This window comes from Papaver somniferum, unplaced genomic scaffold (genome assembly GCF_003573695.1).
Source record: "Papaver somniferum cultivar HN1 unplaced genomic scaffold, ASM357369v1 unplaced-scaffold_154, whole genome shotgun sequence".
Taxonomy (NCBI): domain Eukaryota; kingdom Viridiplantae; phylum Streptophyta; class Magnoliopsida; order Ranunculales; family Papaveraceae; genus Papaver; species Papaver somniferum.
In genome coordinates this window covers 5,403,336-5,420,346 of record NW_020624820.1, presented here as the reverse complement: position 1 = coordinate 5,420,346, position 17,011 = coordinate 5,403,336, and the positions used below count along the sequence as shown (strand labels likewise).

The window sequence follows — 17,011 nt, the reverse complement described above, 5'->3', positions numbered from 1 at the left end:
GAAAACATAAATGCGATTGTAGGACCTAGTATATAACAAAAAGTAACGCCAATCAAGATTATGAAAGAGGAAAAAGGTTTCCGTCTAAATCGAATGGACATGCCAGAAGATGTGCCATGACAACTAAAACACATATAAATTTAGCGAACATCAAAACAAAGAAAACCTTGCAAAACCAAACTTAAACCCATCAAAACAAATAACATATGGAAACCCGTTGGAATTTTTTTAAATGTTAAACCAGCTAATAATCATAATCTCATATATAATCCGTCTTAATACTAATGTAAATACTAATCAATTAATCTAAACAAATTAAGAACATAAGCAGGAATTGTACTTACAGTATAACATGGTGAAGGTTATGGTTGGTACTAAGGATTCAGTCATAGAAGAAGATTCTATGATAATGAAAATCGAAGAGCTTAGTGTTGTTATGAATCACCTAGATGTTGTTAGACTACTTCCTTGTGTTAAAGGCCAACTCATTTGGTTACAACTTCTTAATCTACTCCATGAAATGGTAATATTCATCTAATCTACTCTATGAAATGGTAATATTCATTAAAATGAAAAAACCACACACTAGTTTATGTTAAATCCTATAATGAGTAATACAATTCAACAAAGGGGATACGACGAGTTCCAAGGAAGAAATCCCCTACCTTTGAAACCCAAAGTAATCACTTTTTGTTGTTGGAAGGAAGAGAGGGTGAAAGCCTCCAAAGTTAAAGATGTTGTAGGAAAGAAATAGCTTATAAGTTGAAACCCAAAACTCATTTGTAAAAGATAAAGATTTATTTTAACACATATGTGTAATAAAAACATGTAAATGAAATGATGATGAAAAAATATTTATCTAAAAATGTTCAAACTATTCATCATATTTCTATTTCTTTTGTTATGTGTATAAGAACGAGGGTTAATTTGTCAGCGTTCATAAATTAATCATCGATCAAAAACTATATATTTTTTAGTATAATATCAAATTATTCTTATATGGAGGGTTAAATGATTAAGATGAGACCAAAATAAAATAAAATTACTTATTCAAATATAGAGTTTATTCTTATTTATAACTGGCCTGAATTGGGACAAGAAAGTTTTATTCTTATATGGAGGCCAACCTATATATAGTATTCTAATATGAAGGTCTATTGTATCTGTTTTTTTGTGTTTCTCTCTATTCGCAAAACCGTTAACACCGAATTAATTTTTTCTGATTAATTTTTTTTGGATATCGGCATAAAATCTTCATCATACTTTAGTGTTTGATAATTTTTTTCTGATTTAATTTTTCCGGGTTTACCTTATTGTGTTTGATAACCTGGTAAGTCCAAAACTTATCATATGTAATCAAACTTCCACTATGGTTCAGGCACTTGTATATCTGTTTTATTTAAGTCTTTTGGCATCTTTTTTTCTGTGAATTTTCGAGCGTGTGTACATTCGGTTAATTGTGGACATTCGGTTACAAATAGTTGGAAACCTAATCTGTTTTATGTTATAACTTATTATGAATTGTTAGTGACTTAATGTGGATTCTCTTGAAGTGGCATCGACCCTAATTGTGGACATTCGGTTACAAATAGTTGGAAAAGAACCAAGCATATCACAGGTTAACTATCTCTTTTGCCGTAATGTGTTAGTAAAGATGATATTCTTCTAGTAGCTGATTGTTAGTATCTGTCGTGACAGAGATCATATTTTGTTGTGATACACCATGATTTAGCTAATTTTTTTGGCACTTGACCTTATCATAGTTGTTTTTACACCTATGTGCTTCTAAAAATGCTATATTAGCTTCTGTTGAGATTATTAGTCCCACCTTTTCTGGGTTATCTAAGATCCATCTGTTTATAATCCTTATGGACACTCCACTCATTGCCAACTGGTTTTGATTTAGATGCCAACATTCTAACATGATATGAGAGCAGGCTATTTGTGTTGAGTCATTTGACCGCAAATTTATGCTACGCGTCATCCGATTTATTGTCCACGTGTTAGACCCAACGAGGCTACACGTGAGGGGACGTGCTGAGATTATTATTCCCACATTGTGTGGGTTATCTAAGATCATGTGGTTCATGATCCTTAGGGCCACTCCACTCATTGGCAATTGATTTTGAGTTGGATGCCCACATTCTAACATCTTCATAAACCGTGGTTATCTAATATTATTAGGCATGAACCAGCAAAGACATGCGTGTGAAGTACGACCATTTGTACTCAGGCATATCATAGTTACCTATATAACTGGTACAATAATATTGATGTGTAGAAGTTGGTCATAACTTACCTAAGCTTTCTCTTTTGATTCATTATATAATAATAATGATTATATCCTCTTTGCGAAGTTAGTCAATCATAATCATTTTCGTATCTATTACTTATAAGCTTTCGTATCGTTCTCCTGGTGTTAGCTAAAATCATCTGAAGCAAAAGAACAAAAGAATGTATTTTTATTGCAGTAGGTAGAAGAATCTGGGCATCCAACTCAAAAACAATTTTCAATGAGTTTGGAGTGTCCTTTCAAGTTATATTCAGGATAATATAAGGTGTATAAGTTAGATAATAAGACGTGTATATGAGCATAACATCCATTAAGTATGTGTTCAATCATTTTTCACTATAACTGTTTTTATTGTAGAGTTACTCAGTTTCAAACATCCCATGTGACTGAAAAGATTACTGAGTTTGTAAGCAACTCTCTTTTTTCCATAGAATTAAGAAATCTAAAAGATCGGAACAAGAACCATTATGAGTTTGTCATTTAATACGTAATGTTACTGATCAAAGTGAGCATATATATAATGATAGGCTAAGGGAATTTTTCAAATTAGCAATGCAGTTTAATTATCAGGAGTGCATTTCCAGTTATTAAAGATGAACTACAGACCTCAAAGTTCTATGACACATGCTTAAATCAACAGAAATATTAGGGGTTCTTTTTTCAACATTTCTTCTTCTTTCTAAACTTTTCATACACAATTTCTTTTCCAATCTGTCTGATCTCATTTCTACAAAAGTTTTATGCTACATGCTATAATTTATTATTCACTCACAACTTTATCCATGCTGGTATCCCTGAATTGGTTTGAAAGAACAGTCAATGGGTTCCTTCCATGATAACATTTTGACTGACCTATGCTTATAAGTTGCTTGAATGTATAATCGTGCCTTGGTTCTGAATTGTTGAGATTATTAGACCCACATTGTCTGGGCACTCTAAGATCCTGCGGTTTGTAGTCCTTTGGGCCTCTCCACTCATTGCCAATTGGTTTTGAGTTGGATACCCGTAATCTAACATGGTATCAGAGCACGCTATTTGCGACGAGTCATTAGACCTCGCTTTTACTCCGCGTCACCCGATTTCATTGTCCACGTGTTAGATCTAACGAGGCTACACGTAACGGGGCGTGTTGAGATTATTAGTCCCACATTGTCTGGGCAATCTAAGATCCCGCGGTTTATAACTCTATGGGCCACTCCACTCATTGCCAATTGGTTTTGAGCTTGGTTCCCATATTCTAACATGGTATCAGAGCAGGCTATTTGTGTCGAGTCATTTGACCGCATCTTTACTCCGCGTCCCCCAATTTATTGTCGACGTGTTAGACCCAACGAGCATACACATGAGGGGGCGTGTTGAGATTATTAGTCCCACATTGTTGGGTTATCTAAGATCCCGCGGCTTATAATCTCTTAGGGCCTCTCCACTCATTGTCAATTGGTTTTGAGTTGGATGCCCATATTCTAACATGAATGTTTAGGTTAATCCGAGACATGTGTCTGTATATTTGTTACTTAAGTTTTTTTTCTTGTTTAAAAGTATGTCATACATAGTGCATCTCTTTGCAGTATGTAATATCTATGTAGAATGCAGTATTAGCTTGTATATGTACAATGCACGATAATGTTATATGAAACCACTGAAGAGTAGTACAATATAGCCTAGATTGTTCTATGCAACGAAGAGATGCTACTGTTCCCCTCTAGTCATTGCGAAACAAGGTGGGCCTAGAAAGAATAAAAGAAAGAGCTATAATGAGACCCTGCATGAGAAGAAAGCCAGATTCATCTTAGACCTTGGAGATGTATGGCAAGGTTCTGCATGATACATATAGTCAGAGAAAGTAATTAGAAAGTGGTAATTTTCTGTTCGCTCAGTTAAACCAATTTTTTTCCTGCCTTTTTGGTCCTCTTGAAACACCGTTGTCACTTTAGCTCCTATCCAACTGTAACAAGATGGAAAATCTTGTAATGTGGGTCATATTTGAAAGTTTCTGAAAAAAACAGGACCTTATTATAATCTACTTTTGTGAAAGGGGCACATTGGCAAAAATCCCAAGTAGATAAAGTTAGAAAGTGAGTGTTCACTCTACCCAGAACATAAAAACATGTAGTCATAGATGAGAGAGATCAAAAACAAAAGGTACACTGTAGAGCAAAAGAAAAATTAATGGCCACTATCTCATTTACGTTGTTTATCATCTGTTTAGTTGTCTGTTTATCCATAGAAACTAAAATTGCATCATCAGACAGTAGTAGTGTACTAAAATTCAACAGAGATGACTTCCCAGCTGACTTCGTATTTGGTGCTGGAACTTCAGCTTATCAGGTTCACCCTCGTTTCCTCTGTTTCTATCTCTCTCTTTTTGTCTTGGAGATTCTAAGGTTTTTATGAATGTTGTTGTTTTAGGTAGAAGGGGCAGCAGCAGAAGATGGAAGATCACCCTGTTTATGGGATACTTACACTCACGAGGGTCAGTTTTTTTTTTTTTTAACAACAAAACAAAAAATATTATTTCATTTTCATGTGGCCCTATGCTTTTAATTTTAAAAGCTTTGTTATGTTTTCTGGCTATAACCAGGTAAGACAGCTGACCACAGTACAGGAGACGTAGCCTCTGATGAGTACCACAAGTACAAGGTAAAAAGTTTTGTCCTTCTCTGCAGTGGTCATGACCAGAATGATGATCTTCAAAATCAAAATAACTTATATAAGAATTTGTTCAATTATTATGTAATCTGATGATGCAGGAAGATGTGAAGCTAATGAGCGAATTGGGTCTTGAAGCTTATAGGTTCTCCATTTCTTGGTCAAGACTTATCCCAAGTAAATATATATACTACTACATTCCGTAGCCAGAGATTGATTAAATTCAGTTTTTTTTGGTGGCTAAACTATTTCAACCTTTTGTAGGTGGAAGAGGGGCCGTTAATCCGAAGGGCGTTGAGTATTACAATAATCTCATTGATGAGCTTATCAGTCATGGTACGGTAACTACTGATACCTTTCTAAATCCAACAATGTATCTGTAATACACTAATTTGTTGAAGATGATGGTCACTGCAACGCACTAATTTGTTCGATTTCGTTACGGATAGGAATTCAGCCACATGCTACTCTCTACCATTTGGATCTCCCGCAAATTCTTGAAGATGAATATGCAGGGTGGTTAAGCCCAAAAATTATGTAACTATATCTACTTTTCCTTTGCTTAATTTTAAGGTATAACAATTAAAACTTTTTGATGCTATCTTTATGCAGCGAGGATTTCACAGCCTATGCAGATGTTTGCTTTAGAGAATTTGGTGACAGGGTTTCATATTGGACTACCATTAATGAAGCAAATATAATGAGTATTGCATCTTACGACAGCGGTATATGGCCTCCACAGCGCTGCTCGTACCCAGGTGGTGTCTTCAATTGTACGGCGGGGAACTCCTCCGTTGAACCGTACATTGCAATGCATAATATCTTACTAACACATGCATCAGCTGCAGCAATCTACAAAGAAAAATACCGAGTACCTGCACATGCTATAAATCCTTATTCCTCAGTTAGATTCTTAGTTAACGAAGATATTCATTTCCAGAACATTGAATTTGAGTCCATGTGAAATGCAGGGCAAACAAGAGGGTACCATAGGGATGAACGTGTATTGTTTTTGGTGCACTGCTTTCACGAATTCTAGTTCTGATATTATAGCGTCTCAAAGAGCCAATGACTTCTATATAGGATGGTAAGAAAATTCTCATCATCTCAGTAATGGTAAATTTAATTACAACATCTCAATTGTTTTCATTCAAATAGGGTAATGAATCCTCTTGTTTATGGAGATTATCCTGCGATAATGAGAGAAAAAGCCGGTTCTCGACTCCCATTTTTCACGAAACAAGAATCCGACCTCATAAAGAAATCATGGGATTTCATCGGGTTAAACCATTATTTCACGGTTTATGTGAAAGATGACTCGAGCAGTTGGGAAACAAGTCCTCGAGATTACAACGGTGATATGGGGGTTCAAATTGCAGGTATATTCACGTCATGCCATTAAAATTAATGGGTCAGATTTGTGCATGAAATTAACATGGCTCAGTTCAGCAATGTTGTCAATTAAATGTACAGGTACCAAAGACGATACACCAACTAGTCAATTCGTTCCTGGTTCCTTGCCATCCAATCCTTCAGGTTTACTGAGTTTGCTAAACTACTTGAAGGACTCTTATGGAAATCCTCCTGTCTACGTTCAAGAAAATGGTAATTGGCCTAAAATTGTGCATTTTCCTTGATGTAATGCAGATTTAAGTGATAAGTCTTTTGCATGTTCGTATGATTAGGTTTCGGAGGGCCACGTAATGAGTCTCTCAATGACACTGCAAGGATCAACTATGTAAGCGGGTTCATTGAAAACATATTAAAGGCAATCAGGTACAGATTAACTTATCATCTGTGATCATCAACAACTAAGGTACCTGATTCAGAAGAATTAATATAAATATAATTCTTGTTACAGAAACGGAGCAAATGCAAAAGGATACTTTGTGTGGTCATTCCTAGACGTTTTTGAGGTATTATCCGGGTATGAGTCCCGATATGGACTTGTTCACGTCGGTTTCGATGACAAAGAGTTGAAGAGAACACCAAAATCATCAGCTCTCTGGTACTCTAATTTTGTCAAGACGGGGAGGAATCACACACATGATATACACATAATGAAGAAGAATGAGAAGATCTGGAATTCTGAATGATGAACCGGATGGACTTTGATATATTTCGCTATATTAATGATAGGTCACAAATTCCTGTAAAATGGTAGTAGATGGTTTGAAAGTAAAGGGCAGAACTTTTATTATCAAAAAGAAAGTACAAAAACAGAACTGAATCTCTCAGATTTCAAATTCGAATGGCGGCAAACATTTATTGTAACACTCTGGGTAATATCATGAGGTTATTCCTTTTGATATGTAGTAAGATTATTGAAATTACAAACACATAACTGCATGGCAGTAAACATCTAAGGTCGGCGAGGGAACTTGGCGAAATTTGGGGGTCGCTGCTGCATATAAGCTGTCTTTCCCTCATTCCCTTCCTCAGTACCGTAAAAGAGTAATGTGGCATCTCCAGCTAGCTCCTGCAATACAACATTTGAAGAAAAAAAAAATGAAGCAAATTTTTTGTTAATATGCTGACAGAATTGTTAGTGCAGAATCACAAGAAATTACCTGAAGACCGGCATGACCATCATCCACTGCATTGAGAGCAGATTTGGTCACACGAATTGCTGTCGGGCTGTTTCTCATTATTTCCCGGCACCATTTGATTGTTTCTTGTTCCAACTTCGCTAGCTGTTTAACAAACAAGAAATAAAACTAGATAAAGATACTGAAAACAATACAGTAGCCCCCTTGAGTAGTTGATTGTGAACTCACGGGTACTACGACGTTCACTAGTCCCATCTTCTCTGCTTCAGAAGCATTGTAAAATCGAGCTAAAAACCACATTTCACGTGCTTTTTTCGGCCCGACCTGGTAAACCACCACCAGAAGAGAAATAACATGTTAAGACTATGATTCCCTCACTGCACCAGAGAATTCAGTTTCAACACTTACCAAACGAGACATGATGGAACTTCCATAACCTGCGTCGAAACTTCCAACCTGCACAAATCCACCGTAAGATCACAAAAATAACTTTAATGTGCAATTTGTGGATATGCATTAAGAATTAACATTCCAAAGAATGCTCGTAAGACAAGCATAATATGAGTACCTTTGGACCTGTCTGGCCAAAAACGGCGTTGTCAGCAGCTATTGTTAAATCACAAACCATATGCAATACATGTCCTCCTCCAACCGCGTAACCTGCAACCTGGCAACGAGGCGGATAATTGAATACAGTTGTACTTTCAAATCCAAACTACAAAATTAAAAAGACTTATGCATGGAAGGAAAAAAAAGGATAGTTTACCATTGCAATTACAGGTTTGGGGAGGCGCCGTATTTGTACCTGTATAACAAGGACAAAAACAGAAGATAAGAGAAATGAATCTAGAAGGTGCTTTTGAAGACGAACAGTCTGTATTGACATGATATGAAAATTCATACCTGAAGATCCAAAACATTAAGGCGTCCAAAATCGTCGTAATCGGCATATCCGTCTTTACCTCTTAATGCCTGATCTCCACCACTACAAAATGCTTGGGTACCCTGCACAACAGATCCCATAGCATTCAATAATCCACTACTCTAAGTTCTTAATAATGCATTTCTGCCGGTACCGTAAAACAGTATTTACATTGTAGTATCTCCGGCTAACTTTGAGCAGAATAAATTCAGAATTGAAAAGATATCTAAACAATGTGGTACGCACCTTCCCGGTAAAGATAATAACTCCAATAGTAGAATCATCTCTGGCATCGTTAAATGCACGGATTAGCTCCTTCACCGTCTGCGGTCGGAAAGCATTCCTCCTCTCCGGTCGATTTATCGTAATCTTCAACAATCAGTCATAAGCAAAATTAAGTATAAACTATTTTCAAATTTTCAAATAAATTCAGAATTAAGAATGTTTTTTTACCTTTGCAATCCCTTCCCCAACAGATTTCTCATAAATAATGTCAGTAAATTGAATTCCTAAATCATCACAAGTAGTTCTCCACACAACATCATGAGTAGGAACTTCTCCATGAACTCTATGATAACTATCATTCATTGAAGTACTATTCATCTGAATCGATGACGACGACGACGCTGAATTCGAATCGTTCGTGGAAGGAATAATGTGATTAGCTACAGACCCAATCCTCCTTTCTACATTTTTCATATCTTTCTCTGAAATTCTGGCCATTATGGAAAAAAGCTTGGAATTTTTTCGGATAAGGGGATTAGACTCAAGTAAGTGAAATTCTGAGGTTTTGTAGGCTACTTGTCTCTGGTATATGGGATTAGTCTATGTATATATATATGAGTCGAGAATCTGGAAACGACAGAATTCTGATGGGGTGGAACTTGGAAATGCGTGTTTCAGGATGGAATCCATTTTCCTGCTAGTACTTAGCTGAAGTGTGAAAATGAACGGCTATAATAACCGTTATCCAATTCGTAAATAAAATATGTATGTATGGAACATGCATTTCTTTGTTTAAGGTTGAAAATGAAGCATGCCCATATATTATTTTAAGGGATACTAGATATGTGCCCGGGCCGGGCATGTGTTATTTGGCACGGAGGATGCAAACACAATCAGAAAATTTTGCAGTAAATTTTTTGATTACCTTCATAAAAAGTTCATCAAGGTTAATTGCAGCTCTAATATTTTAAGAGAGAAAAAAAAAAGAGTATACAAACACACATATCACTATTTCTTGAAGAAAACAGAGTTCACAACATTCTTTAGTTGCACACACTTTATACTTGAAAAAAGGTTTACCATAAGAACTTCACCGGAAGACCGACCGGCAGTGATGCAGGCCGATCACCAAAATTTAATCTTCAAGCTTCTGAGGAGCACAAAACTGTTTATTCATTTATTTGTGCTTTGACCGGTAGAAGTTGTCAGTATTATCACGAACTAATCCTAGTAACCTGTAGGCTGCAAATCATTTTTGTCTGACACTTTTTGATGGAGCAAGAGCTGTACTTGAACTGTGAGGCATAGCAAGAGGCTTCTGAACTTGGGTTCGCCTACCACCTAGAACAGCACTACCTTTCTTCAATGCAAGTTGTGGTGAAGACGAAGCAATTTTATCTTCAGGGACAGCATCGGTTGGATTTTGATCAAACTCTTCACCCGGCATATAAACGACATCAACCACGCTAGCATCGGTACTGGTCTTGCTATTTCTTCTGCTCAAACTATTATCCAGATGATGATTACATCCACTATCACTCATATGATGACTACATCCTGCTTTGATACGTTTGATACCTCGCACAACAGGATTGTCTATCACATAATTCAAGAACTTGTGATAAAACATAGAGACTCTGCTATGGTTACGGCCTCTCTCCATTATTACTAACCGAGATAGAGATGTTCACAACAAAGACTACAAGAGATGACATGGTTCAAGCTTTGTAAGAAAGAATGAGATTCTTTTCTTTTAGGGAGCCCATTTTGGTTCTTTACTTGGGGAGATAACAAGGAATTCAAAAATCACATTCTTTTCATCTTTTTAACACCTAAAAAGTGACTAAAACTTTACTTTTGTTGTAAAACAGAGGTTCCAAAAAATCAAATGAAATACGATTTCCAGATTGGTACCATGTTACTAATTGTTTGAAGGTATTCTTTCACCTTTCTTGGTCAAGTGGACATATTCCCCTTAGCATGTGCATACAAATATAAATGCCTTGGGTCACCAAATATCGTTCAGCAGCAGATAGTTGCTATGTCTAAGTTACGCTGGCTTGCATAACATTCAAAACAGGGAAAAACATGCCACTAGATTTCTCAATGAAACAAGTGGGAATCTCCTGCACAGAATTATTTCAGTATAGTAGTGGTTAAATTTCGAAATGCTAGTTCTGACAAGATAGTTCTGAGAATGACTTAACTGACAAATGCGTACTACAGTACTTGTATAAAGATGTATATATTATGAAACAGAACATTTATATATAAACCAACCAAGTATACACATACTTTACCACAAAAAAAAAGTACAATCAAATGTCTCTGAGAACGTTTTATTGTTAGTTGTTGTACACAGTGGTATATTAACACATCACCGAGGACTTAGAAAAGAAATACAAGATTAAATAAACACGAAAAGTATAACCTTAACATGCTTTGCCCTTTATGACGGCACTAATTTGATATCATTTTGATACCACATTGGCTGGATATAGAAGCAAAGTTTATTTATACACTCATGTACAAACAGGGAGGAGACCCAGAACTAAAGGTCAACACAAAGATAAGATAAGACATAACCAGCCCTTCGTCGTGTCCTTTGACTGACCTTCCACCTTTCAACCAGAAGCTTCTTTAAGTTGACACAAGTTGAAACCACGGTGGCAACTCCAACTGAAGTCACTAATGGACAATAAACCATGTGGCAGGTCTCAAGTAGGGTACAGTTCTTTACAAGATGTGCTAAACCAAAGTCGGTTATTTGCCGACAGTGAGATAGTATTACATCCTTTATTAACGGGCAACCTTCCCCTATCTCCGCCAATGACAGATCCCCCAAATGCTGCCCCAGAAAAAAAGAAAAAAGGGATCACTCATCTTTAAGGGGTTGTGAGAATTGGCTAAACCAAAGAGCTTTCCCAAATCTATTATGCCTATCCAGTCTTCAGAAAGAAAATAGAATATTGCAAAAGGAAAATCAGAAAATCCGACACCAGGATCTATTGCCTGACTATGCCAGTAATATCTGATATACCTATTGACTTCATAAAAAAAGAAAGGGGTCACGGACGTTCTCTAAGATTTAGCATAATCTTTCATTTCGAATACTAACAGATAAATACATAATCTAATAATAGTGAAGCTTGAGTTAAAAAGATCATACCTGAAGAACGCTTACGTCCAAGTGAACAAGCTTAGGGCATCCCCTCGCAATGGCTACAAGTCCATCATCACCAATTTGATGGCACCCACTAACATTCAACTGCTCTAGTAGAGGACAGCCCTGACCAATAGCAATAAGGGCATCATCTCCAACCCTAACAATCCAAGCATAAAATTTTATAAGATTCAAGTCCAAGAATGTTAAAAACCAAAAACCGAACAAATGCTAAATCTTATTCATAACAGGTACGTTTCTGTTCTTTCAGAGATGAGAAAAGGCAGCTTTCACAACAACAACCAAGTCTTTAGTGCCAAACAAGCGGGGGTAGGCTATAAATGGAACCCATATCGAAGTCACAACCCAGAAACATAGGAAAAAAGTAATAAAAAACAATAACACTAATGCTACCGATAATGCTAGTAAATCCAGATATTTACTGCAATAGAAGCATCAATCATATCATCAGCAATTGCCATACTAACCGTGACCCCAATAAGACAAATCAAACCCATAAACACTGGCATAAATTGAGCATAAACCAAACCCGTAAAAGGCAACTTTCACAGTTCCACTAAAATTCACGCAAGTAAAAGGAAAATAAAATAAAATATGTATACGCACCTATCACAAAATCGAAGGCTCAAATCTGTTAGATAGTGACAGTTCTCACCAACAGCTATGATTCCCTTGTCTCCAATCTATTAAAGGAAAATGAAATCCAATAAGTACCTAATGGGATAACCACAGAAAACTCTTAACATGTAATTTAAACTGTATTAGCCGATATGCGTCATCAAGAAACATCATTATAATGATTAAAATTTTTGTTTTTCATTTATTTGCTTTTTTGTAATTTTGTAATTTTATTGTTGAAAAAATGGGGAACATGAACTACCTCATAACATCGACGAATATGAAGCTTCTTCAACTTCTTACAACCCCGAGCTACATGGCATATGGCATCATCTCCTATATTTGAACAATCCACCAAGTGAAGAGCTTGTAACAATTTACAGCCTCTGCCAATTTCAAGAAGAGCATCATTGCCTATTCTCTGGCAGTAGAGTAACGCTAGTTCAGAAAGCTGCCTGCATCGTTCGAACATAAATTTACGTATTAGGTCAATAAGATAATTATTATTGAAGGAGGAGTTTTCTGACAATGAAAGACACAGTAGCACGTCAGAGTGCACAAGCAAGATGAAACCTTAAGTTCTCTACAGAAAAATCTGAGCAACAACTATTATCAAGATTAAGATAGTAATTACTAATTCATTTCTAAAAGAACATTTTCATAAATATTTAAAACACTGGGGGAGAGAGGGAGAGAGAAAACGCACGGGCAAGATTTTCCAATATACTCCAATCCGAGTGTTCCAATATTGTGGCATCCATTAACTTCAAGATGTGTCAGCCCTGAACAACCAGACCCAATTGCTTGGAGGCTCATGTCGGTTAAGAAATAACAATCACTTATCATAAGATTTTTGAGCTTCTTGCAACCCTGCCCAATGCAAAGGAGACTCCTACAGATGTAAACGCAATGAACATTTGAAACAAAAGGAAGTCAACATTATGTACAGCAAAGTGACTTGATTCAAATAAGAAAATAGGCCAGTGGCAAGACTACCAATAAAAGAAATAACAACATGCAGAACAATTGGTAAGAGGAAATAACACAATGCAAATATGGAAGATGTGGGCATCGAGGCACTTCATGATCAACCACATTTTTAAACAGCAAAACATAAGGTTATCATATGTTTCTCATTGGCTATGGATGAACATGGATTATCTGATAGATACCCTAGCAAAATATATTGAACAAATACGCACTTGTCAGTAAACCTCTGAAAACTGTTTAAAGCCAGCAACTCCAATGACACACAGTAGGCACCAACAGCTAGTAAAGCATCATCTGTGGCATTTACACAATGCAACTTTAGAACTTTCAAAGATGGGCATCCTTTAGCTATGGAAAGCACCCCTTGGTTCTTGATCACATCAGAATCCAGTGACAATGTCTGAAGAGAGGTGCAATACAATCCAATAGCTTCTAATGAAGTATCAGTTATTCTTGCACAAGTTGCTATTCCAAGAGTTTTTAGCGATTTCCCACAGCCAGGAGCTAATTCAACTAAACCTGCATCGGTCAAGCCTTCACAAAAACGCAAGTTTAAATCTTCAAGTTGCTTACACCACTGACCCACAGCTGCTATACCTTGATCTCCAACATAACAACCCTACATGCAAAATAAGTTACTAACATTTCATATTACTAAACATTTCTGCAAACTGCTGAAGATAAGCATTCTACTGATCAACTAAGATAGTTCCACCAAAACCTTTTACGGAAAAATCCTGAAGAGCTTAAATTAGCATATACTACCCCCGTTCCTAAAAAAGAGGTACTCACTTTTTCATTTTAGCCTAAAAATAGGCCAAATTGAAAAGGCGAAAGTAACTCTTTTTTAGAAACGGAGGGAGTATTTAATACAACCTATACCTTGCTTCTTTTCTGATTCAGATATTCAAACCTGACGAGAAGCATTTCTTGTGTCCGCAGTAAAAAACAGAAAGAAAGGGAATACTCGTCTAAGTTATAGAGGAAAAGAGTAGGGTAAATTTGGATAACACATGTAGTTAAAAACAAATTCAGAAGAACTCATATTCCAGATGATAGCATTCTCGATCATAAGCATTAAATTATTGCTTCATGAAACAAAACTAAAAATGTATTGCCTACTAAGAAAGACAAAAGTAAGACAAAGTACCTCCCCAACAAAGCCTAATTAGATGCTGGGGTTACAGCAGAGTTTGGTTAGGAGCTGACGTATACCATATCGTTCCTTAATCAACACTTGGTTGCTAATAGCTCTCAGGATTGTAAATGTAATGGAGGTCATGGCTCTCGTTTTATACTTGTGGGAAATAAAGCAAACTGCAATTATACAAGTGAAGCACAATTACCTGTAAATCCAAGGATTTCAGATTCCGACATTTCTCAGCAAGAGATGTTAGTCCTTCACTTCTCACGTTAGAGCACCAGATTAAGCTCAACTTTTCTAATCTAGCAATCTGAGCAAGAGAAGTCAAACCAGCATCTGATAAGGTAAATGGTTCTACGTCAAGTTCTTCAGACCCACTATTCTCAGCCCCATTAATACCAGCTTTTGAAGATGAGCTAGCCGCTTTTCTACCACGACCTTTTCCTTTCTGCGTGACAATCATTTGAATTACATCAGCATCTACTCAGAATTTGAAGCATGAATTGAAAACAGATTTTAAATCTCCATTAACATCCCATAGTAAAAAATATATGAAAGTCTTGTCGAAGTATAATAGCATTGTTCAATTAAGAGATAATATCATAGTATAAAATGGGTGGTCAAATCATCTAAGATAAATTAACAGTTTATCAACACCTGTATGTTTCTCCACAAGGAAAGTGATTCCTGTATGCCAAAGATAAAGATGGTCCCCTAAGGGCATCAACAGTTCCGGCAAAAGACATACTTTGTGGAAGTTTTAGCATCAGAAATGGAAATATTTTATTTAAAGATATAAAAAGCAGATGTCGTGATGCATTAGGTGATCAAAAATGGAAACAGCTACTTACAACTCAGAGGCTTTCTAGTTGGACAACCAACTGTTGATCTAAATCCCTTTGAGATCAAGCATGCAAGTGAGCAAGTCTAAATAGAGCATCCCACAGCCACTTTATTCAATCACCTTCTAAAGCCGAATTTAATGGCAGTCTCAACCAAATTATAAGCCTCTAATCCATCTCATGTCCGATACTGGAGTACGCATACTTCAAAACCCAACTTCAACTCTTATACTCACACTACAAGCAACCTAAATCCAGAATGCTATTCCAAATGTATGCTACTTGGACAACAAACTCTCAGCCTAAAGCTCTTCAAGATCGGGTATGAAAGTAAACTAGGTCTACATGTAGCCTCCCACAGACTCTTGTTTGAACACTCCCACAGTCTAAATTAATGTCTCTCATTCATCTCAGGCCAGCTATATATTAACCTATTACAGTCCAATTACAAGTGAACTGATATATCAGGAATCCTAAAAACTATTCACTCACTTGTTGATTCTCCAAGTAATAAAAAATTTACTCAATTTCAAAACATTTCCACACTAGCACACAGATTCCCAAACAAACTGAGTAAAACCCTAAACTAATCCAAATAGGATGATGCCCTAATCCAAAAAAAATAAAAAAAAATCCAAAACTTTAAAACAAGAATTTCAAAGTTAAGCAACTTACAATTGGTTTCCTCCGGGAATACGAATGCGCCCCATACGAGTACGTGGAATGATTAGGCGGTATTGAAGCCGGTAATCTCTCATCAATAAAAACATTTCTAACATTAACAAATTTCTCAACTAATAATTTAATCAAAACATCAGGTGGATTACCAGAAGAACCAGCAATTCTAAGTGTACGCCTACTGACCCTTTCTAATTTCATCCATCTTTTACAAACTAAGGAACATGAATCACAATCAGATTTTGATCCTTCGATATGACTAAATATCTCTAAGAGTAATTCTTCTGGTAATACTGTATTTACCAAATCTTGACCTCTCATTCTTCTACGATGATGATGATTTGGAAACCCTAATCTTAAATTTAGGAAAATGTGGGGAATTTCGAGTAGGGAAATGAAAGCCCTAAGTTTTGTCGAAGGAAATGAAAGGGATGGATTTGAGATCTTACGGATATATGACGCCCAGTGTAATTGAAACCCGACTCCCGGTTTATTTACTTGTAAAGATGACACGTTTTGAATAGATACTTGGGTGTGTTAGGATTTAGGAGTAGGGTTGTTTTGAGCTAAGAATCGGATTCTGAACTACTCTGCCACGTTTTACTGAACAAATTATGCTTTAGGCTGGCAGAGGACTTTTCTGGTGACATCATAAATCCGGGCTTTGAACCCTTTGGATCTGTGGTGAGTTCTCGACTGAACGCAAATAACCAGTGAGAAAGATATAGAAAGTCTAATTCAATCGTTTATTCGATGATCCAGCGTTTTAGAAGCCGTTTGAGCGGGAAATCATTTCGCAAAGTCGTGCTGGATAGCATTTGTCTTTTATAAATAAAATTAATCAACCACAAGATATATCATTTGTCTTTTATAAATAGAATTAATCAACCAGAAGATAGAGCATGATTTCTCTTGAG

General features: G+C 36.4%; 3 protein-coding genes across 4 annotated transcripts; 1 reads left to right on the top strand and 2 right to left on the bottom strand.

The window, feature by feature from the left end:
• Positions 1–4,400: 4,400 nt before the first annotated feature.
• LOC113336748 (cyanidin 3-O-glucoside 7-O-glucosyltransferase (acyl-glucose)-like) lies at positions 4,401–7,245 on the top strand. 2 transcript variants are annotated; one of them, XM_026582417.1, is made up of 12 exons: positions 4,401–4,621; positions 4,703–4,766; positions 4,875–4,933; positions 5,044–5,119; positions 5,207–5,278; positions 5,392–5,458; positions 5,555–5,813; positions 5,914–6,029; positions 6,101–6,321; positions 6,416–6,547; positions 6,628–6,718; positions 6,804–7,245. In XM_026582417.1, the coding sequence occupies exons 1-12, from the start codon at positions 4,463–4,465 to the stop codon at positions 7,036–7,038; spliced, it is 1,551 nt and encodes a 516-aa protein (XP_026438202.1). In that variant the 5' UTR covers positions 4,401–4,462; the 3' UTR covers positions 7,039–7,245. The 2 variants fall into 2 exon arrangements, with proteins under 2 accessions (XP_026438202.1, XP_026438201.1); XM_026582416.1 differs by having other exon boundaries at positions 5,392–5,479.
• On the bottom strand, positions 7,122–9,368 carry LOC113336749 (1,4-dihydroxy-2-naphthoyl-CoA synthase, peroxisomal-like). Its single transcript, XM_026582419.1, has 9 exons — positions 8,867–9,368; positions 8,660–8,782; positions 8,395–8,496; positions 8,258–8,296; positions 8,060–8,158; positions 7,900–7,947; positions 7,720–7,815; positions 7,513–7,635; positions 7,122–7,421 (listed from the first exon to the last, which is right to left on the bottom strand). Exons 1-9 carry the CDS (start codon positions 9,134–9,136, stop codon positions 7,305–7,307), a joined length of 1,017 nt encoding a protein of 338 aa, XP_026438204.1. The 5' UTR covers positions 9,137–9,368; the 3' UTR covers positions 7,122–7,304.
• A 1,569-nt stretch (positions 9,369–10,937) lies between these two features.
• LOC113336878 (F-box/LRR-repeat protein 4-like) lies at positions 10,938–16,550 on the bottom strand. The gene is made up of 8 exons (XM_026582571.1): positions 16,092–16,550; positions 14,777–15,022; positions 13,643–14,049; positions 13,147–13,332; positions 12,703–12,895; positions 12,429–12,505; positions 11,808–11,961; positions 10,938–11,486 (listed from the first exon to the last, which is right to left on the bottom strand). Exons 1-8 carry the CDS (start codon positions 16,413–16,415, stop codon positions 11,190–11,192), a joined length of 1,884 nt encoding a protein of 627 aa, XP_026438356.1. The 5' UTR covers positions 16,416–16,550; the 3' UTR covers positions 10,938–11,189.
• Between the last annotated feature and the right edge of the window lie 461 nt (positions 16,551–17,011).